General features: G+C 41.1%; 1 protein-coding gene across 1 annotated transcript in view; it reads left to right on the top strand.

Moving 5' to 3' along the window:
• Mdn1 (midasin AAA ATPase 1) overlaps positions 1 to 26,008 on the top strand; it is a 128,743-nt gene extending 102,735 nt beyond the window's left edge. Inside the window, exons 83-102 of the mRNA XM_031366448.1 lie at positions 94 to 255; positions 2,386 to 2,523; positions 4,173 to 4,311; positions 5,258 to 5,427; positions 5,880 to 6,023; positions 6,471 to 6,618; positions 7,821 to 8,110; positions 8,368 to 8,532; positions 9,500 to 9,601; positions 10,461 to 10,656; positions 12,325 to 12,495; positions 12,903 to 13,066; positions 14,245 to 14,334; positions 15,111 to 15,226; positions 15,793 to 15,967; positions 18,192 to 18,265; positions 18,797 to 18,911; positions 19,561 to 19,624; positions 23,385 to 23,527; positions 24,722 to 26,008. Coding sequence (XP_031222308.1) covers positions 94 to 255; positions 2,386 to 2,523; positions 4,173 to 4,311; positions 5,258 to 5,427; positions 5,880 to 6,023; positions 6,471 to 6,618; positions 7,821 to 8,110; positions 8,368 to 8,532; positions 9,500 to 9,601; positions 10,461 to 10,656; positions 12,325 to 12,495; positions 12,903 to 13,066; positions 14,245 to 14,334; positions 15,111 to 15,226; positions 15,793 to 15,967; positions 18,192 to 18,265; positions 18,797 to 18,911; positions 19,561 to 19,624; positions 23,385 to 23,527; positions 24,722 to 24,910 — 2,955 coding nt within the window. The 3' untranslated portion in view covers positions 24,911 to 26,008. The remainder of the gene's footprint in view (positions 1 to 93; positions 256 to 2,385; positions 2,524 to 4,172; positions 4,312 to 5,257; positions 5,428 to 5,879; positions 6,024 to 6,470; positions 6,619 to 7,820; positions 8,111 to 8,367; positions 8,533 to 9,499; positions 9,602 to 10,460; positions 10,657 to 12,324; positions 12,496 to 12,902; positions 13,067 to 14,244; positions 14,335 to 15,110; positions 15,227 to 15,792; positions 15,968 to 18,191; positions 18,266 to 18,796; positions 18,912 to 19,560; positions 19,625 to 23,384; positions 23,528 to 24,721) is intronic.
• Positions 26,009 to 26,264: the final 256 nt, after the last annotated feature.

The raw sequence follows: 26,264 nt of genomic DNA, 5'->3' as shown, positions 1-26,264 counted from the left end.
TCAAGTACTCTGCCACCGTCTTGTTCTAAAGCATCCCAACTCTCCAAAGGGAGTGCCTTTTAAGCGCTGTGATTGGGCATTTGTTTGTCTCAGGTCTTCAGCCAGTCCTGTGGCTTGCTAGTGCGCCTGATACCCATGCTCTGCGGCTTCTCAGACCTTGTTCTCTTCTTCCTGACCATATCGCTGGCAACGCACCGGAGCACTGCGAAGCTGCTCTCTGTACTTGCCCAGACCTTCACAGAGCTCGCCCAGAAGGTAAGGACTGTCGGTGTGGAATGCCATGGAACAGCACAAACAGACATTTCACATCTTTCAGGGCTTGCTGGGCTTTTATGATAGACTCAGAAATAGCAGGAGGTGGTCTGTCTTCTTGTGGGTTTAGGGCTTGTTCTAGAACCTGGTTGTCAAACAGGTTTCCAGTAAGATCTTAAAACTAGCAAATCCCCGTCTTAACCAAAGGGACTACCTAAAGGCTGCTTCCTTCTCTTAAATTAACCTTTCTCCCTGTTCTACACAAAGTCTTCAGTTATGATTAAATGATAAAAGGGCTTTTGGTGCTAAAGGGGAGAAAGTTGTTCTTTCATTGAGATACATATGCTACTCTGAAAAGCAGCAGAATTGTAGATTATAGACCTGCTTTTGATTTGGAGTTGGTGAAATCTAGCAGACATGGTGCAGTGTAGAAAGTACAGATCTTGGACCAAGTTGGCCACTTTCCCAAGTAGATCTGACTCTGCTTCTAATATTTTTATGAGCACCACCATCAAATGACTTTAAAAGGTGTTCTTTGATTTCTTCCTTAGTATTCTGAGATCTTTCTCAACTAAGTACAATTTAAATGAAGTAGGAGATTAAAAAAACAGAATAAGAGTCTAGACTTGTAAACACTTAAAAATTCCTAGTCTCTAAAATAGAATTAGAAAGTAGGAAGCTATCCCAGGGTCTCCTATCCAGAAGGTAAGTGTGTGTGTCTACTGGGTGATGGCTTGGTCTTCAGTTTGCCCATCTTCTTTCTTGTTACTTCTTGAAGAAGACTATGCAAAAGGTAATGACAACATAATGTACAGTGTTAGAGATTCCTTAGTGTCCATCTCTTTGTCTGCTAACAGGCCTTGGCCTGAGCTCCATAGTAGCGTGGCAGTGTGGTGGCTGTCACACGAGAGAGCTCTGCCAAGCAGATCTGGATCTCACTCCTGTGTGGACGCTTTCATCTGCCTATAGCTGAGCACACCTCTTAAAATAACAAGTCTGGCAGGTGAGAGGACTTGCCACCAAGCCTGACAACCTAACTTCAATTCTCGAAATCCATGTGGTAGAAGGGGAAAACCAACTTACATGTTTCCCCACTCATGTATCATGACATATACACAACTACCTTTACTTTACATATACACACACACACACACACACACACACGCACACAGAGAGAGAGAGAGAGAGAGAGAGAGAGAGAAAGAGAGAGAGAGAAGTAAATGAATGTTAGAAAATAATGATAATGTAGATCAGTAGGAAAATACTTGAACATTTACAATTATCTTTCTAAAAATGTACACACCTTGAAAGTGAGTGCTAAGTGTCTAAGTCATTCAGCCTTTCTTAGTGGTGCTGACCTTTAGTGTGGGTATGACACAGGACTTCAGGAGTAGGTTTAGGTTTTAATTAAAGCACTGAGTTTAGGGACTAGAGAAATAGCTCAGCTGTTAAGAGCACTGGCTACTCTTCCAGAGGTCTTGAGTTCAATTCCCAGCAGCCACATGGTAGCTCACAACCATCTGTAATGGGATCTGATGCCCAATTCTGATGTGAATAAAGACAGCTACAGTATACTCATATCCATACAATAAGCAAGTAAATAAATCTTTTTTTTTTTTAAGCACTTAGTTCCTAGAGAACCACTTTATTGTAGCACAGTTACAGTGTTGTTCTTCTTGGGCCTCTGATAATTGGTAGCTTCGGTTTTAGTACATTTTTATCCTTGGACTAACGGATAGCATGTTTTCTTTTAAATACAATTTCTTATTAAGTGCCATTACTTTTAGTGTTTGTTTTCAAGCTCCTTTCCAGAAGAATCAGTTTTGTTAATTGTGGTTGTAACTGAGCCTGTCTCCTGTTCAGTAGATGTGCTCTATCCTCTCCTCAGTGGATGGGTTCTGCTTCTGTTCAGTAGCTTGCTCCTAAGTAAGCTCTAACTACCCTGATGGTTTATTCCATTCTTGGTAATGTAACATAACTGTGTGCCAGAGGTGCCTACAAAGTTAGAGTCTTACAATCTCAAACTGTGAAACTGCATGATCCCTGCCAGTTCCAAGAGGGAAAAGAATGTCAAAAATCTGTTCCTTTGTTTCCAGCCAGATTATAACATTTGCTAACTCTTTTCCCCTCAAGGGGTTTTGCTTACCTAAAGAATTGATGGAAGATTCCACAGGAGAGGGAGCAACACAGTTCCATGACTACGAGGGAGGTGGGATCGGAGATGGCGAGGGCATGAAGGATGTGAGCGACCGGATAGAAAATGAGGAACAGGTACATTCGCACAGCTTATGTAAGCTGACTCTTGAGTGTTTATCAAACTTGTGGCCGACAATGCCATACTGATCTATGTAGTCCTAGAGATACTGGAGCTTGGGTAGGTCTTTCATTTAGAACCTAATGCCAGAGGGCCTTTGCAGCTCAGCCATTTATTATGATTATAGTCTTGGAAGGGTTGGCTTTTCCAGTTTAATTTTAAATGGGGATTTGCTGATGATTTCTGAAGAGTATTTTGGGGCCTATGATACTTGGTTTTGTTTTGTTTAGTTTTAAATTGCATTTTATTTTGTGCAGGAATGGGATAAGGCATACATGTGTAAGAGGTCAGGGGACAGGTTATAAAGTGATTTTGTCTGTGTACCTGTCTCAAACAAACAAAAAGTCTATTTTTCTTGGAAGGGAAAACTGGAAAGAAATTTTAAAAAATAATGCTGGTATTTATGTGATGACTTTATACTTTTTATTGTATTTCAAATTTTCTATATTTTTCTAATATATATAATATATTAGAGTATATAGAGTACATAGAGAGTATTTCTCTGAATTAAAATAATTTAAGATTTAAAATTATGGGAAAATAGAAAAGTACAGTCCTTTGTAAATAAATAGGATAAAATATTACTAAGATTCACTAAAGTTTGGCTTACATAAATGTTTTTAAAGTTGTTTTCTTCAACTTTTTTTTTTTTTGTCTCGTGTATATCTGTACATGGTGCCCTCACTTGTAAGCTGTCATTTTGGGACTACCAATCAAACCCAAGTTCTCTGGAAAAGCAGCCAGTTCTCTTTACCTGTCTTGTTTTGTTTTGTTTTGTTTTTGAGACAGGGTTTCTCTATGTAGCCTTGGCTGTCCTGGAACTTACTCTGTAGACCAGGCTGGCCTCAAACTCAGAAATCCACCTGTCTCTGCCTCCCAAGTGCTGGGATTAAAAGTGTGCGCCACCACTGCCTGGCTCTCTTTACCTGTTAACCCACCTCTCTCCCCAAGTGCGCTGTTGTTCTAATGATCAAAGTGACAAAAAACAAAAAGAAAAGTTTCAGATAATAAGACTGGTATATGGGGGAGTGCTGAGTCAGCATGCTCTTAGGTGGCCCAGGCTAACCTAAGAAATCTTCCCGAGTTCTGTGATAACATGTGCATGCTACCACACCTTGTTGGATTTTTTTTCTTTTTGTGACAAAGTAACTTTGGCTGGACTGGAATTCTTGCTCTATAGACCAGGTTAGCTTCAAACTCAGTACTGTACTCCCTGTAACTCTGTCTTGGAAAGTGCTGTGATTAGAGACTTACATCATCACTCCTGGCAAGAATTCCTCCATATTCTTTACAAATATCTCTGAAATACTGATTTGAAGTTTTGGTTGGTTGGGTTGGTTGGTTGTTTTATGATGGTGGTACGAAAGAAAGCCAAATAATGTTCTGTATTTTCTCATCAGAAAAATCAATAAAATAAAAATTTACTCCAGAAATGTGAAGCAAGCCTTCATAAATGGCTGCATGTGGCCATCTTTATCAGGTTTCTTGTTTGTTTTTTCTCTTCGGCTGCAGAGTACTTTCCCAGTGTTAGCCTTGGCATGTATATTATAGAATTGAAGCGTAGACAAAGCAGTGTTCACCAATGCTCTTACGGTTTTTCCCAAAGGTAGAGGATACATTTCAGAAGGGTCAAGAGAAGGACGAGGAAGACCTTGATTCAAAACCTGATACTAAAGGCGAGGATAATGCCATCGAGATGTCAGAAGACTTTGACGGGAAAATGCATGATGGCGAGCTTGAGCAAGGTCCGAGATTGTCATCTCATTCTGTTTTCTAGATACTAAATATTGTACAGAAACGTGTAGGATCTCAGTAAGGAGCTGTTGTATTATGTGCACCAAGCTGGTTGCTCACAGAGCTGCAGGTCACATCAGTATCCCTTCTAAGGCAGTGATTTAAAAGTTCAGTGGTTCTCCTTTGAGTGAGCCACAACCTTGATTTTGTTGGATGAAATGGCTCAGTGGTCTGCAGAGAAATCCAAAAGATGACCACTAACAGCTTGACTCTACATTTTTTGTAGAGGTTTTTTTTATTGTTGATTGTTTATTTTTTAATGACTTTTTCCTTAATTGCAAAGCCATTATGGAGCTAGGGAAAAGCTGTGGGTAAAAGCACCTGTCATGGAAGCATGAAGACCTGGGTTCAGAGCCTCAAACTCAGATGAGCATCTTTAATCCCAGCTGTCCTAGAGACAAACTCCAGAAGATGGCAGGCAAACTAGACTTATGCAGTAGAAAAACAGACCCTGTCTCATGAAGTAAAAAACAAAAATTGACACCTGTGGTTTTCATGACCATACACCTACACTCATAAACGTGCACACATACACACAAGTAATAAAGTAAAAAAATAATATTTCTTACTAAACTGTAAGAGCAAAACAAATTTGTGGCATATAGGCCACACTCAGTTCTGTAGTTCACATGCAAGTGTGGTGCTGGTGTCCTCCCCAGCATCAAAACCAGACATTCTGACAACTCTGCTTACTGTTTATTCACACCTGAAAGTCCTTTTTCCTTCATATGATTTGCAAAGCCTTGTAGAAATACTCGGCATCTACCCACTGTGTTCTGTAAAAACAGGCAGTAGATCCTAATGACCCTTCTTCTGGGTAGTCTGTTTGCCTTTGACACATACAGACCTGGATTGGTGGGGTGTCTGCCTAACTCAGTGTAACATGCGTGCTTTCAGAAGAGGATGATGAGAAGTCTGACAGTGAGGATGGAGACCTGGATAAGCAGATGGGCAATCTCAATGGTGAGGAAGCCGACAAACTAGATGAGAGGCTTTGGGGAGATGATGAGGAAGAAGATGAAGACAATGACAGTAAAGCTGAGGAGACAGGACCAGGAATGGATGAGGTAATTAAGAGTCCAGATCCCAGAGTTCCCAGGCCCTGACTGAGGAGCTGCTCCTTCCAGGCCGTGCTATCTCCTGCTTTTCCTTTTGTTTTTCTTCTCTTTCTTCTCTGTTTGCTCTCTTATCTCATATTCACAGCATATAGCATCATGACCTAAGTCTTCCCATGAGTTGCTGTGTTGTGGAGAAGGGAACATCCATGCCAAGTCAATTTTCCCCATGGAGCTGCATCCCCAGCTCTAGCTGAGACTGGCAGGGTAGGACAGACATGCGGAAGTATGATGTCTGTTCTTGCTGCTCTTGGCAGACTGAGGTGGTTATCTCCACACACAAATAGTAGTGCCCTGTCTACCGATTATCTATACCGCTTGGGCCTGACAGCAGACATCATCTGGACCTGAGGGCTAGAAAACTGTCTCCTGGATGAATTTTCTTTATTTCTTGATTCATTTAGGAAGATTCTGAACTTGTCGCTAAAGATGACAACTTGGATGCTGGAAATTTGAACAAAAATAAAAAACATCAAGATGAGAAGGAAGACTTAGAATCTGAAGATGTTGAACAAGGCCAAGAGAAAATTAATGAGCAGACTGATGAGGTAATGAACCTTTGATGGTGTTTCACCTCCTGACTAAAGACCACAGTCCTCTGAGTGTCTTTAGACATTTTTTTCCTTCCTATTTGTCAGTTCCTTTCATGTATTTTTCATAGAAGAGTGCCATAGTTGGGGAGGGGCCTCACAACATTTTATTAATGTACCTTAACTGTTTGTTTCTGCTAATGTACTGTTTGGCTTAACTGTGTTTTAGAAGCTAAGATCTGTGGTCTTTTATTTCTTTTCAGAAGTTTTGGGTTTTAATATTAAGGAACAAAGGGCCTACTACCCTTTAGAGTCTATACAGAAAACGAAATTTGAAGTTCTAAGATGAAAGACTAAAAAATACTACTAAGTCACTAAAATGTGATAGTAATATTTAGAAAGAAATCATAGCCTATAGTTTTATACAGTTTTTGCTCTCCCTGTTCTCTCGTTGTTATCCCAAAGAGGGAATATGATGAGAATGAGGTAGACCCTTATCATGGCAATCAAGAAAAGCTGCCAGAACCTGAGGCCTTGGACCTTCCAGATGACTTGAAACTTGACAGTGAGGACAAAAGTGGTGGCGAGGACACAGACAATGAGGAAGCAGAAGGTACGTCTTTCCAAATGCCCATAGCTGAAAGTCACTGGCAGTGGGCAGTGCTGTTTCTTCTTGGCCAGTGGCATGACAAGGCCAGAGATACCACTTTGCTAGCTCCATTCCAGTTTGAATAAACTTCCAACATGTAGGCCAGCATACCTCTCTTCTGTTGTCACTTCTTATCCTGCATTTTGCATGGCCAAGGACTGGTAATGTTTTATCATGTATACCCTTTTCTCACCCAAAGCCATTACTGTGTTCTCACCTGGCAGGCTGATGTGCGCAGCAGTCAGTCTTGATCTGTCAGGGCTCTCACACAACTCTTCTAAAGAAATAATGGTTTTATAACTAATCATGATAATGGAGAATAAGAGCAAAGAATCCCAAGGAAGTCACACATCCTATGACAGTAACCTGGAGCCTCTGCTACTCATTTCATCCCTAGGGATTCCTCCAAAGATAATAATAGAAACTCTAACTGAAGAACCTCACAGGAAGATGCTAGATAGATACTTCACTGATTTGACTGAGTTACATACTTAGGAAAGCTCATTTCAGTTATGTATAATTTTTAGATATATGTTGAAACAAATAAATTACAAAGATTTATCTAAGACCATTTATATAAAAATCTTAATTTTTGAATCTGACTTTAACCATAGTTCCAGCGACCAAGCATACATAAAATTAAGATTAAAACTGCTAAGAGTGGGCTGGAGAGATGGCTCAGCGGTTTAAGAGCACTGATTGCTCTTCCAGAGGTCCTGAGTTCAATTCCCAGCAACCATATGGTGGCTCACAACCATCTGTAATGGAAGGTGATGCCCTCTTCTGGTGTGTACTCACATACATAAAATAAGTAAATAATTATTTTTAAAAAAATTGCTAAGTATATATAGTATCCTATCTTTCTTAAAATATCCATTTTATTTAGGCTCATTTAGATTAGTATGTATGAACCAAAGAACAATTATGTTACTGGCTAATAGCTTTCTGAAAGTATAGGGATACTCTTCTAATAAGTAAAATTGGAGCCTCGTGGAGATCACTCAGTCACTGAAGTGCTTGCTTTGCAAGCATGAGAACCTGAGTTAAACCTCAGCATCTATTTATATCTGGCTGCATCTGTTCCCGTATCACGTCATGCCTGAATAAAATATTTATGTAGCCACCTTCCAGATTAAGAAATCAAGAATTTTTTTTTTTTTGATCAGAAGAGAATCCTTTGGAAATCAAAGAAAAAATGGTAGATATGGAAGAAACAGACCATGAAATGGAAGAGCCTGAATCTGGTCAGAATGAAGGTGAAAGTCCACATGAGCCTGAGGAAGGCCCCAGTGAAGGAAAAGAGAATATGGATATGGATACAGGAACTGATGACCAAGACAAAGATACATCCAGCCATGCAGAAGAGCATTCTGAGCAGGAGGAGGACGACAAGACTGCCACTGATGGAGATGGAGAGAGTGGGGTCAGCCCTGTTGACCAAGGTCTTCAGCCCCAGGTATTATGGGATGTGGAGCTTTTCTTATATTAAAAGCAATAGAAAAAACACTTTATGCCAGCAGAATCTTTTGTAAGATATTTACCACTACAGAGTTTTATGTTTTACTTGAAAACCCTCTCTTAACCATTCTCCTCTGTACAGAGTCCCTCTTCGCCCCCCACCCGACACCTTAGAAAGGAGTGGGGAGGGCGCCTTCTTCCTGTTAGGCACCCTTGTGTTCATCCCCTACAGCATGTTTGTTTTTTTCTATGCAGAAGGAGGAAGAGGAAGGGGAGAAGTCTGATACTGAAGAGCAAGTGCCAGAGGCCACAGAGAGAAAGGAGCATGCCTCCTGTGGGCAGACTGGAGTGGACAATGTGCAGAGTGCACAGGCTGTGGAACTAGCTGGGGCTGCACCAGAGAAGGAGCAGGGGAAAGAGGTAATGAATCTCCATTGCCTCTGTCTGTCTGGAACCGGGTTCTCTTCAAGTGTGGTTTCTCTGTGTCCTTTTGTTTTTGTGTCTTTGTTAGTTTGTTAACGTTTAAAGGATCATCTCCCATTTTTTTAAGAGAATGGTTGTTTGCCTCTTTGTATGTGCTTCTTAGGAAACAGCTAATGAAGAATGTGTGTTGTAGACTATGTTTGAGTGATGTCCTTACTAAGAAGAAGTTACTAGATTTAAAGTCTATGGGAGCATCTGGTTTGTAATATTTTTCAAAAAACTTCCAAGAAAAGAAAGGTCAAATTTGGGCTTCCTTGACAACCCCATACTTCTAATAGTGTTTGACTTTTCCCTACTGTTTTCTGGGCTTCTAAGTGTTCTAATATCACAAGGAAACTACTTCTCTGTTGACCTAATGGTAATGTGTTCTAATGGCAGCACTTCAGGATATCACTGACGTGCTCCTTCACTGCTCTGAACCCAGTCACTTAGCAGCAGGAGCTGTATTTCTTACATCTTTCCAGCACTATTCATGGAGCATCCATCAAGTACTGAGCGTTTTCTTTACTCAGCAGTCTTCCATATTAACTCTAAAAAATACATGATGCTGTTGTGTTTTTTCCATTTGATCTTTGTGGAAAGTAAGCCTCAGTACTAAGTTGAGTGACAACCTCTAGGTGCTCAGCTAGCTGATGATCAGGCCTGTTCTGTCTGCTTGTCAGAATAAGACTTTATGTTCCTTTAAGCAAGGAACTGGTCAGAGCAAAGCCAGGGCTCCGGAGTGTGTCAGTGTTGTGCTGCTGTGTGCCAGCGGGACCTTTGTTAGCACTGGGATTCTGTAGCAGGCAGGTATACAGGAAGTTGGCCCTCTTAAATTAATAGAACACTGAGAGAAGTTGGAACCAGGGCAGCACAGCAGCCATTGCTTTAACTTCTCTCTCCTCTTCTGGTTCGGATTTCTTAGGAACATGGCAGTGGAGCCGCGGATGCAAACCAAGCAGAAGGCCATGAATCCAACTTGATTGCACGTTTGTCCTCCCAGCAACACACCAACAAAAATACACAGGTTCCTGTCATTCTCTGATTAAATTTAAATGAAGGCAGGCAGAAAAAGGTGCTGTGAATGAAGTGATTATAAACAGCAAATGAAAGAGCTGGAAAGATATCTCAGTAGTTAGGGCACTTACTGCATTTTCAGAGGACCCTGGTTTGGTCCCCAGTACCTCCATATATGGTAGTTCCAGGAAACCTAATTCCTCTTCTGGCCTCCACAAGCTCTGCATGTGCACTTGTGCACTCGTGCACGCACATAGTAACAACAACAACAAATGACAGTCTTTCCAGCCTTGGCTCATAAATAAATGACAGGCTTGGAAAGAAGACCCCAACCAGAAGGTTTTTCTCTGCTCTATGCTATGTGCTGCCATACAGCACCAACTAACCAGGCTTACTCTTTATATTGTCCATTGTTTTTCAAACTTGACACTGTTTAAATGAGGTACATTCATGCTTGTGAAATTGCTATTCTCAAAATGCAAACCAAGTACTCCCCTAAAAGCCTACATGCTATTTTTCCAGAGCAAGTGAATGCCACCAGTGTCACATATACATATGTATGTTTCTTTGCTTTGTTGACTATTGCATATCATAGATGTAGTCATAGTGGCGTATACCTTTTATCCCAGCATTTGGAAGGCAGAAGCAGGAGGGTCAGGAGTTGAAAGGTTATCTTAGCTACAGAGCAAATTCAAGGCCAATCTGATGGTGGGGGTTATTATAGAAATTATATAAGCATCTAATAGCCCATTCTTTGAATAGCTGTATTGAATCCCACTGTTGTATGGCTGTCCTTGGGATTGAGCATTGGTTGTTTTGAGGTTTCACCTTTGCAAATAAGGCTCTAATGATCTCCTTAATTCCTGCAGAGTTTTAAGAGGAGACCTGGGCAGGCTGACAATGAACGCTCCATAGGTGACCACAACGAGCATGTGCATAAGAGGCTGAGGACTGTGGACACAGACAGAAAGACTGAACAGGAGTCAGCCCAGGCTCAAGTGGAAGATGCAGATACATTTGAACATATTAAACAAGGCAGTGATGCATATGATGCACAAACCTATGGTATGGTGCTAAGAATACTTCTTTTCTCTTCAAGCATTTCTCTGAAGTTCTGCCACATGACTGTGCCTGCCAGGAAAAGTAGAAGGGGAAGAAATAGCTATCTGTCTAGCTCTTTTCTCTCAGTACAATATTTTTATAAGACAGAAATACAACTTGTTTCTAGTAGTAAGGTAATTGTAGCCAAGTGTAAATGCTCAGGGTTCTTGGGGTAAGCCCTCTTTCCTCATAGACAGCTGGCCACATGCTGTAAACCTGGTGCTGACCTTCAGTCTCTTGGTATTGAACATTGTTGCGTGTCCTTGAACAGTGAACAGCCATAATAGAAATGGGGAGGATGAGGTCAGCGACCAGTCATCACACTTCCCTTGTCCTTGCATTCCTCTCTTCCTTAAGTACACTACTATGATGACGTATACCTCCGAGCACAGGACAGAAATGAGGACAGTGCTTTGTTTCTCTGTGTGTTTCCAACACAAAAGAGACAGTTGATCAGTATAAATATACTTGGCCCAGATCCTCCCTTGACTGGAGCATGGGCTTGTTCCTTCCTCAAATTAGGTGGTGTGTCATAGCTTCTAATATGGCAAGACCCCATTCTAGGTCCCTATAAACATGTGACACTGAGTGACTTGAAGGTGATGGACGTGGATGGTGAATGGATCCTGAATTCTAGTTGTTAATTGTATATATATATGTGTGTGTGTGTGTGTGTACACACACACACATATATATATATGCATACAGATAAAGCATTTCTGCCAGTGATGCAAAAATATAGTTGATAAGAATGCTTGCTTGGAGAGATGGCTCAGTGGTTAAGAGCACTGACTGCTCTTCCAAAGGTCCTGAGTTCAACTCCCAGCAACCACATGGTGGCTCACAACAGTCTGCAATGAGGTCCGATGCCCTCTTTTGGTGTGTCTGAAGGTAGTTACAGTGTACTCATATAAATAAAATAATTCTTTTTTTTTTTTGAATGCCTAGCATGCACAAAGCCTTAGATTTGATTCCTGCCACTACATAAAGCTAAGTATGGCGTCTGTGATGCCGGTACCCCAGAGGATTAGAAAAAGTTCAAGGTTATCCTTGACTACATAGCAGGTTTGTGGCCAATGTATATGTGAAATCCTTTGTTATGGGAGAGAAAGACACAGAGAGACTGGATCATGCCTTGGCAAGAGTATTCTCTTAGCTATTGCTGTCAGAGACATGGTTATAGATTTTCTCAAATCTCTGAGAGCTATGAGGTCTTTAAGTAAAACTTGTCTAAGATTAAAATGCTGAGACTTCTTCCTTCCCCCCCCTCCCATTTTGTATCTAGTTTTTCTATTCACAAGTTACTTCCAAGCGTGGTTCTCAGTAGCTGCTTCAAGTCACATGTCCACACTCTGCCCTGTCTTTTCTGTTTACATCAGTAAAAACCCAGATAAATGCCAGTTTCTCTTTCCGTGTGTGGGTACATACTACTATATAACTTCTAGAATCAGGTCTGTCAATAGAACAGCAAGAGGTATTTAGGCCAGCAAGTGTCTGAACCCCATGGTTGGTCAGTGGAAAACCAGCTTTAGTAGAATCTTAAAAGGTGGAAGTGATAGAGACAATAACCCATCCAGTATCACCTTTCTCTGCAGAAAAATTAAGCTTTGTCCCTCTGTGCACTGTTGGCAGATGTGGCCAGTAGTGAACAACAGCAGATTGCAAAGGCCTCTGGACAGGATCAGGAGGAGGAGGAGGAGACAGAAGATATCCTCATGGATACAGAGGAGGAGCTGATCAGAGCAGAGGACACGGAGCAGCTGAAGCCAGAGGCAGTCAAGTCAGAGACTGCTGCAGCCTCTGGTGAGTCCTTACTGAGCAAACGTGTATGCTGTCTGTCCTCTTGGACAAGAGGACTTGTCATCAAGTCTACTCTTGGCTCTTTCCTATTCTAATATCTGGCTTAGGTGAATAATTCACCTATCATGATCTCAGAAAAGAGAGTCTTGAAGATCAGTCATTTAGGGGAAACAATTTCTGACAGATTCACATCTGTCTCTTTAAAATATGTTTGGACAAGCAGAATAGTATGTTCTTGATTATTATAGAGATCCCTTTATTACATAAGGTTTTTAAGCATAGAGTAAAGAAAATGAGGAAATGGAGCAGAGAGACACGTGGAAATTGTTGATTGAGTTGAGGTTTGATTTGTTGTTAGGACAGGCACTAGTGAACCACGTGATAATGAAACTGTCTTTCTATGAAAATAGGCTCTAGTGAGATGGAGGTGGATATGCAAACACTTAAGACAAAAGAAGACCAAGACCCAAGAACAACCATACCTCACCAGGAGACAGAGAATGAGAGGCCAGAAAGAAGCCGAGACTCAACTATTCATACGCTTCATCAATTCCTTGTGGATTCAGTTTTCCAAGTACTGAACTCTAGCTTGCTGTGTTAACTTTTAGTTTTAAGTTACTTTAGAACTTTTATGAAATCTCTCAAGTCTTCTCAAAACTTTTAAGTTAATCTTTTAGCAAATGGTATATCCTTTGTTAACTTGTGCCCACTACAGCCTTACCCATTATGGTGGCACTAGTTCTTGGCATTGGCATTCCAACCTAGGCCACAACTTATGTACAATTGACAACTTACAATAATAATTTTTTACTTAGGAGGGGTGGGTGCAAGGGTGGTCAGTAAGGCTTGTTTTGTGTGTGTGTGTGTGTGTGCATGTGGAAGCCAGAGGACAAGTTCAGGTTTCATTCTTCATGAGCAATTGCAATCCATGTTTTGTTGTTGTTGTTGTTGTTGTTTTTTGGGGGGGTGTTTGTTCATTTGTTTGTTGGTTTGTTTGTTTGTGAGACTGGGTTTCTGGTTGTTGTAGAATTTTCCAAGAAGGCTAAGGAGGGCTGAACAGCCAACTCAGTGACCCCTGTGTTTCTACCTCACCCTGTGTCAGTGTGCCTGGCTTTTGTTGCATGGGTTTTGAGGCTAGAATTCGGGTCACACTTGTGAGACAAGCACTTACTAAAACCTAGCCATCTCTCCACAACAGGAGGAGTCTTGGAACCGGGCCTTGCCCAGTATTTGACTTTGTGGAGATAGAGGCTTATCAGAAAGTGGGCAAGAGACCCGGGGTTGTCTGTTAGCCTCTGGTCTCCTACGTGTGCGTCCATATACACACAAAGAAAGACATTTGGTTTGCTTTTGTTTTATAAGTGACAAAAGTTCCATTCAAGCCAGGTGGTGGTGGTGCACACCTTTAATCCTAGCACTTGGGAGGCAGAGGCAGGCAGATTTCTGAGTTCAAGGCCAGGCTGGTCTACAGAGTGAGCTCCAGGACAGCCAGGGCTACACAGAGAAACCCTGTTTCGAAAAACCAAAAAAAAAAAAAAAAAAAAAAAAAAAAAAAAAAAAAAAAAAAAGTTCTATTCATCCATTTGATCCCAAAAACAAGAAATGGAATCCTCTGACTGTACCCTTAAATTTGCTTGAGTTGTGAGTTCAGGCATACAACTGCAACAAGGTCACACCATAGTACAACAGTCAGTGAGTGGTAAGTTGTTGGTTCCAACCTGGGCCTCCACTTACATACCTTTTCCTTCTTAGCCCTTTTTAAAAGATGTCAGTGAGCTGCGGCAAGAGATGGAAAGGCAGCTGGAGACATGGCAGGCGCACGACTGTGGGAATGCAGAAGAAGTAAGTCAGAGATGTTGGCATTTGGTTTTCTTTTCCACAAAATAATTTGCCTGTTTAAGACATAACTCAGTAGGTTCTTAGCTCCAGTTACCTTTGTAAAAGACCGATGGAGACTGTACTGAGAACTCTCCCTGAACTAGGGGTCCACTGATTCTGCCTATTCTGCCACTGCATCTATATTCTCATTAAAACAAACAGATATATTTGGTTCCTTTAGCTTGTATTGCTGGCTTTGTAAGGAAGCTAGGCAAAAGTTCATGCTATGTAGTCTTGAATGGTCTTCAGGTCCTTGCTGACTATGTGGAGTGTATTTTAGTTTAATGATTTAACCTCGAAATGTATAGTGTATGAGCATGCCTATATTCTGTGTTTATTATCGTTCTCCCTACCATGCATGTATTACGTGCTCTGCTATAGTCAGTGTGAAGCCTTTGTGTGTGTAGATCCCTACTGAGAAGGATTTGTATACACTGTCACTCTCCCTCTTGAAAACTGATGAGTGCTCAGGTTCTTGAGCCTTGCCCAGAGTCCACATTCACATACCGATATGCAAAACATCAGGTCCAGTTCTTGAACTGGCAGGAGCAAACTGTTTGTGAATTCCCATTATTAACTGCCCCTTAGAACCGTATATTCTGGGATTTGGGGGGCAGTGGGTTTTATTTAGCTAGATTGCTGGTTGCTGAGAAAAGCTTTAAAGTGCTTTGCTGAGAAAACTTGTGAAAGTTCTTTTCTGCTTTAGCATTCTAATAGTAGTTTCTATTTTGCTGTCCTAGGAGAAGGCTGCAGCTGAGATGTGGCAGAATTACCTAGTCTTAACTGCATCTCTTTCACAACAGCTGTGTGAGCAGCTTCGTCTCCTACTAGAACCTACACAGGCAGCCAAACTAAGGTAAGTCTTCCCTGATTGAGGTCCTTAGAAGTTGGGGTCACCAGTTCAATTACACCCATTAATAGTGTTGGCTTCTGGGTTGCTGTTTCTGCTCTCTGGGCACTATTGTGGTGTCTGCTACTGTCCCCCATTAGCTGTAAATAGGAACTGTGTGTGTGTGCGTTTCTGGGATGAGAAAATACATACATGAAGGCAGCTTACATTCTGCTGTGTAGGAAACAGCCTTAGATGTGGTACTGTTTACTGTGCTTATGGTATGTTACTCAGCTAAGATCAGAACCACAAAGATTTGGTCAAAGTCGCAGTTTAGAACAGAAAAAGGAGGCCTATGAGGCTTTGTGTGTTTTAGCTGTTCTGGGAAAGCTTAGTTATTACAGTCAGATCGGAGGCAGGTGCTCTGACTGACAGTTAGAAGGCACTAATTGCAGTCTGCATTGGATGTCAACATTTTGCCAGGAATAATTTCCTGACACTGGCTTTTTTAAGTTCTTAATAATGTGATTTTGTCGTAAAATTCTAAGGCATGAGCCTGTGTTCATCTTTGCTCCCATTGGTTCCTGTAACAGAGGAGACTATCGAACAGGGAAACGACTGAACATGCGGAAGATCATTCCATACATTGCCAGTCAGTTTCGAAAAGACAGGATTTGGCTTCGTAGGACCAAGCCCAGTAAACGGCAGTATCAGATTTGTCTGGCTATTGATGACTCCTCAAGCATGGTAGACAACCACACCAAACAGGTAAGGAGAAGAGGCAGGCCCAGGTGCTCAGGTAAGGAGGAGAAGAGGCAGGCCCAGGTGCTCGGGTAAGGAGGAGAAGAGGCAGGCCCAGGTGCTCAGGCTGTCTAAGGAGACTCAGTATAGCTGGCAGGGAGGATAACCACTCCATCCAGAAAGGGGTGTTTACGATTGCACATCCTGGCATTTCTGAAACTGGTTTCTAGGGGGTGCTTTTTTTAACAGTAATTTTATTTGGCATAAGCCAGCAGCTGACCTAAGATAGTGATGTTCTCCTGGAAGAGGCTAGAATGTACCCTCTGAGTCCAGTTCACAGCCCATCTCCCCATAACTTTGGGTATCTTATTATCAGTTTCACTTTCTTTTAAAAAAAAAAAAGGATTATAACAGTACCTACATCAGTAATGAAGACTAAATTAAATATAAAATATCTAGATTAATGCTTTCTTAACCATTTTGTTCTAAAACTGCTGTCATTTAAGCAGGTGACAGTAAAAAATTTCTCTTCATTTTCTCACAGTTCAGCATGTTCCTCATATGTGGGCACTATGTTGGATTGATTTACTGATCTAGATGATAAAAGAATTGTTTGAATCAATTCTGGCCCAGAAATTGAAAAAAATTTAAAAATGAAGAGGGATTTGATTTTAAAACCAAGTTTGTGGTTTTTTGGTTTGGGGAGTTGTTTGTTTGTTTGTTTTTCATTTCATTTATTCCCTTGTCCTTTATACAGACAGCCTGATAATACTGATAGATTTGTTTAAAGACAGATGTTTGGTCAGAGGAATGAAAAAAAAACTAAGAAAATTATTTCATTTACAAAGGCTAATTAGCGATCTTGTCCAGTTTTTCACTTGTCATGTCTTTAAAGTTCTGTCTCTGTGTAAAACTTTTGAATTGAGTGCTTTGACTTTTAAATCTCTTTGGATTTGCTGCAGATGAAGATAATGAACTGTTACATGTTAAAATCGGCAGTGTCCAGAGAAGGCAGGGGGTTAACTATCCTTAGCTACTGCATATCCCAAGTCTAAAATGAGACACATTTGTGTTGCACTAGTGTGGAAGTGTGACGACTGTGTGCTCTCCCTCAGGCGTGCCTCGGACTACATTCAGCCCTGGCTACCTCACAGCTTAGCTAATGGGACTATTGAAGGAACGAGATGGGGGCCACAGAAAGCCTCTGGTTCCCGGCTTTATCATTTACTCATTACCCTGAAATTTAGGACCCACAAATTGGCAACCTTATTTCCTCCCATCAGTTGAGCATACTAGTAACCATTTGTAAATGAATAACAATTCTGTTCCTATGTCTTATTTCATGGTGAGCTAGATTTTTCTTTCTTTATGTGGACAAGAATGTTATTTTCAAAATTTGAGTAATTATGTTTCAAGAGATTTCAGGTTGTCTAGCTGACTTGATAACTTACAGTTGCTTTGGGCTTATCTTTAAACTGCATGTGGTCTTTGAGTAGCGAAGCACAAAAAATAAATTTAAAAACCACACGCACAAGCACATTTTCTCCTTCACTTGGGGAAAGAAAAAAAAATCGGGCTTTTCGGAACACTTAGAAAAATACAAGACGCCTTTCTCCCTTTTTAGTATTTCATTTTTTAAAACTCATTCTTCCCCACCACTCTTAAGACATATTACAATCTAGGGTCTTAATAGATTTGTTCTCTCTGTCAGTTAAAGAATTAAAAGGAAGGAGAAATCTCAAGCATTGCAAACAGAATCAACATTTGAAGGAAGGCATTCACTGGGGGAGGAAATATGCACACAGTAGACACAGAAAGGTTCTCTGCAAAGTTGGCTGGGGACTCAGAAATTGGAATGGTTCTGATAATAAACTTTGTAACTCAGTTCTCTAGTCTGACTCTACCGCATGAGAATTAGTTCAACTCTTTTAACTTTAGTTACATATAAAAGATTTTATATGGGCTCTGCCATGGAAAGGAAGGAAAATTTGCATTTCTGGAACATAATTCTCAGTACCACTGTTGTTACATTGTATGTAGAGAAAACCATTCCTATCGGTGTATTGCACTAGGATTGAAGCAGCTAAACACAAGAGAGGGTCCAAGGGGACTCCAGCCTGAGTCTGTTGTATGACATTTTGGTACTATTGTTCACAACTTTGCCATACAAAAATAATGTTTTCTGTGAAGTCTTGAAGCAAACTGATTTACAGGAGTTTTGGTGCCTTAAACTCTACTTTCGTCTTCATAGCTTGCATTTGAGTCGTTGGCTGTGATTGGTAACGCTCTAACTCTCCTAGAAGTGGGTCAGATTGCAGTGTGCAGGTAATGTTGCCTTTTACAAGTTTTGTTTTGTTGTGGTTTTTACTTCATGTGTATGGGTGTTTTGCCTTTGTGTATGTCTGTGTACTGCATGCATGCAATACCCTTGGAAGCCAAAAGAGGCATTAGATGCCTGGAACTGGATTATAGATAGTGTGAGCCACCAGTGGTAGTAGGATCCAGACCTGGGTCCTCTGGATGAGATGCTCTTAGCTGCTGAAGCTATCTCTCCATGCCCTAATACTACCTTTGGTTTCTGTTTGATTGTTTTGTTTCTTCAGACAGGGTTCCTTGGCTGTCATGGAACTTGCTTTGTAGACCAGGCTGACCTCCAATTCAGAGATCTGCCTGCCTCTGCCTCCCAAGTCCTGGGGTTAAAGACATGGGTCACCACCCCCAGCTCTAATGTTGCCTTCTAATCACAGCAGGAAAATCCTGTTCCCAGCCTTTACTGTTTTGATCACTGTTTTGACTGTTCCCAACCTTTACTGTTTTGACTGAAAAATCATGTTATGTCTGATTTTTCTTTCTAAGCTTTGGAGAGTCAGTAAAGCTGTTGCACCCATTCCATGAGCAGTTTAATGATTCTTCAGGGTCTCATATTCTACGGCTCTGCAAATTCCAACAAAGGAAGACTAAGATTGCTCAGGTATGCTGATGAAGTCAAGATTTGTTTTGCACAAATTCTAAAGCTGATAGTAAGAGACATTAATTTTTAGGACCTCCTGGGCGCATTCTAGAATTAGGACAGGCAGCATGACAATACACGGTAATAACTTCAGCCTATATGTTACTAGGACAGTTTCCTTGGCATCCCTTAACCAAGGTGTGACTCCTTTCTCAGTCTGCAAAGATCATTGACTTTAGCACAGTTGAGCAGCTTGAAACATTTGAAAAGCAGAGTTACTGCCTGGTATCCTATTGGTCAGGTGGGTTTGGGCCTAGTCTCTCATTAAGCCTAGAAACAAAACCTAGGAAAGTAAAACTAGAGATTTCTGAAGAGGATGAAATAACAGCCTTTCTGTTCTCAGTTCTTGCTAGTTTGCTCAACAGCTTTATTAACTTGAAAGGAGACTTTTTTTCATGGCTCTTCATTGTCTCTCTTCCTTTGGAGTGTCCTGTAGAACACTAGCAGCCACTAGCCAGTGACAGTCCTGTCTGTACTTAAGCATGCCAGAGTTCAGTGGTAAGTGCTGCACAGTAGGAAGACAGACTGTACGTAGGTCAGAAGCCATGGGAACCTCTAATTACGGAGGGGAGCTTAGGTAGTTGTAGTAATTGGTGCTGGTTCTGTTTAGTTTCTAGAGTCTGCAGCCAAAATGTTTGCAGCTGCCCAGAAGCTATCCCAGAGCGTCAGCCCAGGTGAGCTGCTTGCAGTTTCTTTTATTTCTCTGTGCTATCTTTTGTTTCTAATTTGTGAGTAACTATATATGTGTTCGCATGTATGAAGATGCATGTGTGTGTGGAAGCCTGAGGTTGACTTTGGAAATCTTCTGTGATTTTGCTTTGTTTGTTTGAGAAACGATCTTTTCACTGAACCAGGAGCTCACAGCTAAGCTGGCCATCAAACCCCAGGTTTCGTCTATCTCCCGCTCTCCAACACTGAGATTAAAGGCATGCATTGTCACACTTGACTTTTATGTGGCTGCTAGTCCTAACTTGCATAGGAAGGAAGCATTCTACCAAATGAACCATCTTCTGAGTCCCTCTAACCCCCATCACCTTTAAAAGTATTGTCTATAGGAAAAAACGGAGTTGTGTCATTGATTGAATTCTTTATTCGTTATTTATTCTGAAATTCATACTGAACTCATTTATTTATGTATTTAAGTTTTATTGTATTATAATGAGAAAAGTTACATGATTTCAATTTCTGAATTTGTTAGCATTTAAAAACATATTTTAAGTAAATAGAATTAAATCACATTGTTGTTTTCCTTTTGTACCCCAACTCCTCCCAGAGAACCCCCCCTTCAATACCTACAATATCTTTTTTTATATTCTTTAAAATTTATAAAATATTATAACAATAAAAATGAGTTATAAAAGTTGTTTGAAATGAAACAACAATCAATTTAACAGTCTTATGTAGATGCTTGTCTACAGCAATACTGAAAATATGTTTTTCTCAATATAAATTTTAAATAATTCCAAATGCATTAACTGTATATTTCAAAATAATACATCACTACTAATATTTTCTTAAATGAACATAATTACTTAAAGTGTTTTTGTTTGTTTGCTTTGTATTTAGTAGAGCTTAAAATCTTGGGTCTTATGGTGGTAACTTGATACAAGAATTACAAACGTCAAGCAAAGCAATCATTCTCATCTTTGTTGTTCTCTTACAAAGCCCCTTCCAATTTAATTGTCTACATTTCTTTTGGGTATATAAATACTTTTAAAATATGTAAGCTGTTCTGAAAACCTTAGTATAGTGTAAAAACATGAAATAAACAATACTACTAATAGAGATAGGAGAAGCAAGATCTCAAGACCATTATGTTGTACACAGCAAGACACTGTCACATACAAACTGGAAGTGTATATGAATTGTATAATATTGGACCTATTTCTCCAGTTACCAAATTAGACCATTGATGACAATCAACAAATTTCTAATTTCTCATATTTTTGGATATCAATCAATTAGGATATGTTGGTAATATTAATTTTCATATTAAGATATTAAGAAAAAATAATTGTTACTTCCTGTGTTTTTGTTGTAAGAGGTGGAATTAGGTTTGTGTGGATTTGTTGAAAGATTACTTTCTTGCTTCTTCTACGGTGTAATTTTCCTCCTTATGTTGATGTTTTCCATCTATTATCCTCTGTAGGGCTGGATTTGTGGAAAGATATTGTGTAAATTTTGTTTTGTCATGGAATATCTTGTTTTCTCCATCTATGGTAATTGAGAGTTTTGCTGGGTATAGTAGCCTGGGCTGGCATTTGTGTTCTTGTAGGGTCTGTATGACATCTGCCCAGGATCTTCTAGCTTTCATAGTCTCTGGTGAGAAGTGTGGTATAATTCTGATAGGCCTGCCTTTATATGTTACTTGACCTTTTTGCCTTACTGCTTTTAAAATCCTTTCTTTGTTTAGTGCATTTGGTGTTTTGATTATTATGTGACAGGAGGAATTTCTTTTCTGGTCCAGTCTATTTGGAGTTCTGTAGGCTTCTTGTATGTTCATGGGCATCTTTCTTTAGGTTAGGGAAGTTTTCTTCTATAATTTTGTTGAAGATATTTACTGGCCCATTACCTTGGGAGTCTTCACTCTCTTCTATACCTATTATCCTTAGGTTTGGTCTTCTCATTCCATCCTGGATTTTCTGGATATTTTGGGTTCGGAGCTTTTTGCCTTTTGCATTTTCTTTGACTGTTGTGTCAATGTTTTCTATGGTGTCTTCTGCCCCTGAGATTCTCTCTTCTATCTCTTGTATTCTGTTGGTGATGCTTGCATCTATGACTCCTGAATTGTTTCCTAGGTTTTCTATCTCCAGAGTTGTTTCTCTTTCTGATTTCTTTATTGTTTCTATTTCCATTTTTAGATTCTGGATGGTTTTGCTCATTTCCTTCACCTGTTTGTGTTTTCCTATAGTTCTTTAAGGGATTTTTGTATTTCCTCTTTAAGGGCTTCTAGCTAAACCTGTGTTCTCCTGTATTTCTTTGAGGGTACTATTTATGTCTTTCTTAAAGTCCTATATCATCATGAGAAGTGATTTTATATCTGAATCTTGCTTTTCCGGTGTGATGGTGTGTCCAAGACTTGCAATAGTGGGAGTATTGGGTTCTGATAATGACAAGTAACGTTGGTGTGTGTTGCTTACATTCTTACGCTTGCCCCGCATCATCTGGTTATATCTAGTGCTACCTGCCCTTGCTAAATCTGACTAGAGCCTGTCCTTCCTCTGATTCTGGTTGTGTCAGAACTCCTCAGAGTCAAGCTGTCTCTGTGATCCTGTGAACCTGGGCTTGTTAGAGCACCTGGGAGTGGAGCTTCCTCTGGGTGTTGTGGGGCTGGCAGAGTTCCTGTGTGCCTGGATCCTGCTGGTCCCAGTTACTCCCAGTATTCAGACAGAGGTTGTGTCCTCCTCACCTCTGATCCTGGGCATGTTAGAGGGCCTGGGAGTGGAGATTCCTCCCTACCTGTCTTCATGTCTCAATTTCAGACATTATTTGAGGTCAGCTCACAGCACCAACAGCAGATCTCAGAGCAGGACACTGAGAACAATTCAAACCAGCATAGCCACAGCAAACTTGCAGAGAGGCACCCATGCAGAACTCATTTTTAAGGCTTATGATTAGTGGTAACTAGTTACAATTAGAACATAGTTATATGATAGATTACGTTCAGAGTTGAATAGGAATAAGGTATATGGAATTAAGTATAAAGTTCATACTCATTGTAGAACATAATCCAAAAATAAGTTAATGTAATTATGATTGCTCTCAGACTTGAAATATGACAGTTATCTATCCCTGATTCTGTCATGAAGAAGAGGGAAAGGGAAGGAAATTAGGGACATAGAATTGTCCCTGGATAGAAATGTCTAGAAGACCAGGCAGTGGTGGCACACACCTTTAATCCCAGCACTTGGGAGGCAGAGGCAGGCAGATTTCTGAGTTTGAAGCCAGCCTGGTCTACAGAGTGAGTTCCAGGACAGCTAGGGCTACACAGAGAAACCCTGTCTTGAAAAACAAAAAAACTGTGTAGAAGGCAATATGTGAAATTTGGAAGACATAGTTCTAGTTTACTAATAGGTCACTTCTGGTGGCCTATTCATCTCTATGGTTGCTGGGGTCCACAGACTTAAGCATATGGGTGACAGAATAACTTCTGCTTCTATCGTGTGAGTCTCAAGGAATGGGCTGAAGTTGTCAGTAGAGAGCAAGAGCCTTTCTGTGCTGAGCCTCCTGTGGCCCACATGCTTTGCCTTTAATGGAGTTGATCTAAACTTGACCTTCTGTCTGCTGTGCTGACCAATTGAGTGTCTTGTCTCTCCTGTTTAGAATGTGGCGGTTTCCAGGATCTGTCTGTCTTTAGAACGCCCACAGATGGTTTCCAATTGTTAACATGGGTTTTATCTTTTCCCTTCCCCCTGTAATGCACGGCTTCTGCAGAGACTGCCCAGCTGCTCCTCATAGTTTCTGATGGACGAGGCCTTTTCCTTGAAGGCAAAGACAGAGTCCTAGCAGCGGTCCAGAATGCCCAGAATGCCAACATCTTTGTCATTTTTGTTGTACTGGATAATCCCAATTCACGGGTGAGTAAGCAAGTGCCCAAAGCCACCATTCTGCAGAATAGGGGCTCCTTGGCCCTGTTCAGAAGTGTAGCTGCAACACTGTGCTGGGTCCTGGTGCTCAGCGCGGTGTCCTGGGTTCTGGTGCTCAGTGCGGTGTCCTTCATTAAGCTCCACACAGTCCTGCAAGGTGAAGAGCATTCTTCCCAACACAGAGTCATGAGGAGGAGAGCAGAGATTCACAGATGCAAAAGCCCTCCTCTGGAGTATAGTTTTCCTCTATATGAAAAGAGTAGCGGTTGTCAACGTGGACCCTGAGCTCCATTAAATAGAGACCAGCCTTTCCTGTGCCATCCCCAGCAGCTGGCAAACTCAGGGTCTGAGAAAGCAAATAGCTGCAGGTTGCAAGGTAAGTGGGGATTTCTCCATAGAAAGGAAAGACACAGTTGCAAGGAAAGCAGCGTTTCTTTCTTTTTTTATTTAAATATGTATTTATTATTATATGTAAGTACACTGTAGCTGTCTTCAATATACCAGAAGAGGGAGTCAGATCTCATTATGGATGGTTCTGAGCCACCATGTGGTTGCTGGGATTTGAACTCAGGCTCTTCGGAAGAGCAGTCAGTGCTCATAACCGCTGAGCCACCTCTCCAGCCCCCTCAGAGTTTCTTATTGGTTCCTCTTCCTTGAACTTCTCCATGTCAGAAAGAGCTGCCTTCTTCATAAACATTTTGGAAGTTTCTCTTATGTCAGCTTTTCTTGTCAACTAACTGTTGCCGGCCAGTGGCAACAATAAGAATGGGTTTTCTGGAATATGGAGTCAGGGAATTGGCAAACCATTTTTATGTTACTTTAACCACGTGGAAGGCTCTTAAAAATTAGACGACAAGGAGGTGTGATCACTCAGCCATCTTTCATTTGATCAACCCTTTGTTACAAGCCAACAGGTAGTAAATTGGAGGCAAAACACTCCCCCAAGTTCATCAGCATGCTGGCCCAATCAGCAGCTCCTTTAGTCTCTGTAGAGGCGGGACTTCCAATGTAACTGGAACCAGGAAAGAGGCATGGCAAATAGCAAGAGGTGGGCAGAGAGGTGTGGTTATGAGAGGCAGGCAGGGTCTGAAGAACCAGCCCTCAAGCCAGGAGGGTTACAACTAACAAGGTCACCCATGAACTAGTTAAGAATTTTTTTTTTTTCAAAATGTCTTTTGTTAACAGGATTCTATCTTGGACATTAAAGTACCAATATTTAAAGGACCAGGAGAGATGCCTGAAATCCGATCCTACATGGAAGAGTTTCCATTTCCATTTTACATCATTCTTCGGGATGTGAATGCACTGCCGGAGACCCTCAGTGATGCCCTCAGGCAGTGGTTTGAGCTGGTGACTGCATCTGACCATTCCTAGAGCAGAACAGTGTGTCGTGGGGCTGCGGGGTCACTGCGGGGTCACTGCATCTCCTCTGGAATTCCCTTTTACACAGCTGTTTGTGAACTCAGTGCTCTGATACAACTTCATCTTGGGCCTGATTTCTTTTTTTTTTTATTGTATCCAACAATTATAAAAACATTTTTTAATTGCACTATACATTTGTATTTACAACATAGAAGAGCTTAGCACAAGCTCTTGGACTCCCTGCTGTACTGGGCACAGAAAGCTCACAAGTCGTACCAGGGCTCGTGACTAGGGACCAGGTAGAGATCACCTTCTCTAGAGCTCAGCCACTTGCTTTCCTCTGCTCAACACCTTGAGGAAATGAATCCAGGAACACGGGCTGCATTTTGCCAGCCCTTTAGACAGAGGACTAAAGGGGGCTGCACTCTGGTCCCTGCCTTAAGCTCTACATAGAGTCACTTGGTTGGACACACCTTACTTAGAAAGCAGGAGACTTAGATGGTGTGTTCTCATACAGCAGTCAGCAAAGGTGATCACAGAGCTGCACAAAAGTGAAGCAGCTTTTTGTGCCCTTCCCAGTGGCTGCCTCAGGAGACTATGCAATAATGGTCAGGTGATTCTCCCTTATCTCATTCTCGGGCTGCCATAGCCCCTGCTGTAATTTATTTCTTTAGCCATCCTTCCCCTGATACTAAGAGGAAAAATTATTCCTCATACTGCTTTCAAGCTACCCTAAGCCAGTGTCACTGGAAAGGATGCTGCGTCCACAAGAACTCAACAGCTCCATCGTCCCTCACCCACGCAGCACAATAGTGTTAGGCTTGGTTCCCTGGGCCTGGGGGCAGTTTTACAGAAAGCAGTGTTTGAATACTTGAAATCATGTGTTGTGTTGTTTAAATGTTGTTTGTAGACATTGTGCTGTACATCCGTCTCCATGTCTGTTTGCAGATGACACTGTGAAGTGTGCCACCCTATATGGTGGTCATCAAAGACAGATTGCTTATTGTTTAACAAAGTGTCCTAAAGCATGTACTTAAAGTTATATTATTTTTTATTCCAAAATGCTATGCAGCTTATATTCTGAAAACTATTAAATAATTGTTGAGTTAATCTTTGATTATTCTTCATGACATATGAAAAATATGACAGGATTGAAAGAGTGTGCTTCAGATTGATCCTGTGTGCTAATCAGACCATGCTAGCACACAGACCTACTTGTAGTTCAGTTTTGTAAAGGTTCGTGCCTCACTGGTCAGTTCTGTGATTTGTGAGTTGCAGCCCTCAGGCTTTGTAGTGAGGGAAATGGATAAGTTGGCAGAACCCTGTGGGTGGTGTAAAGATTCTCTTCAGTGACATAGCTCTTCAC

The sequence above is a fragment of the Mastomys coucha genome, unplaced genomic scaffold, assembly GCF_008632895.1.
Source record: "Mastomys coucha isolate ucsf_1 unplaced genomic scaffold, UCSF_Mcou_1 pScaffold14, whole genome shotgun sequence".
Taxonomy (NCBI): Eukaryota; Metazoa; Chordata; class Mammalia; order Rodentia; family Muridae; genus Mastomys; species Mastomys coucha.
This window is presented reverse-complemented; position numbering and strand designations above follow the sequence as displayed.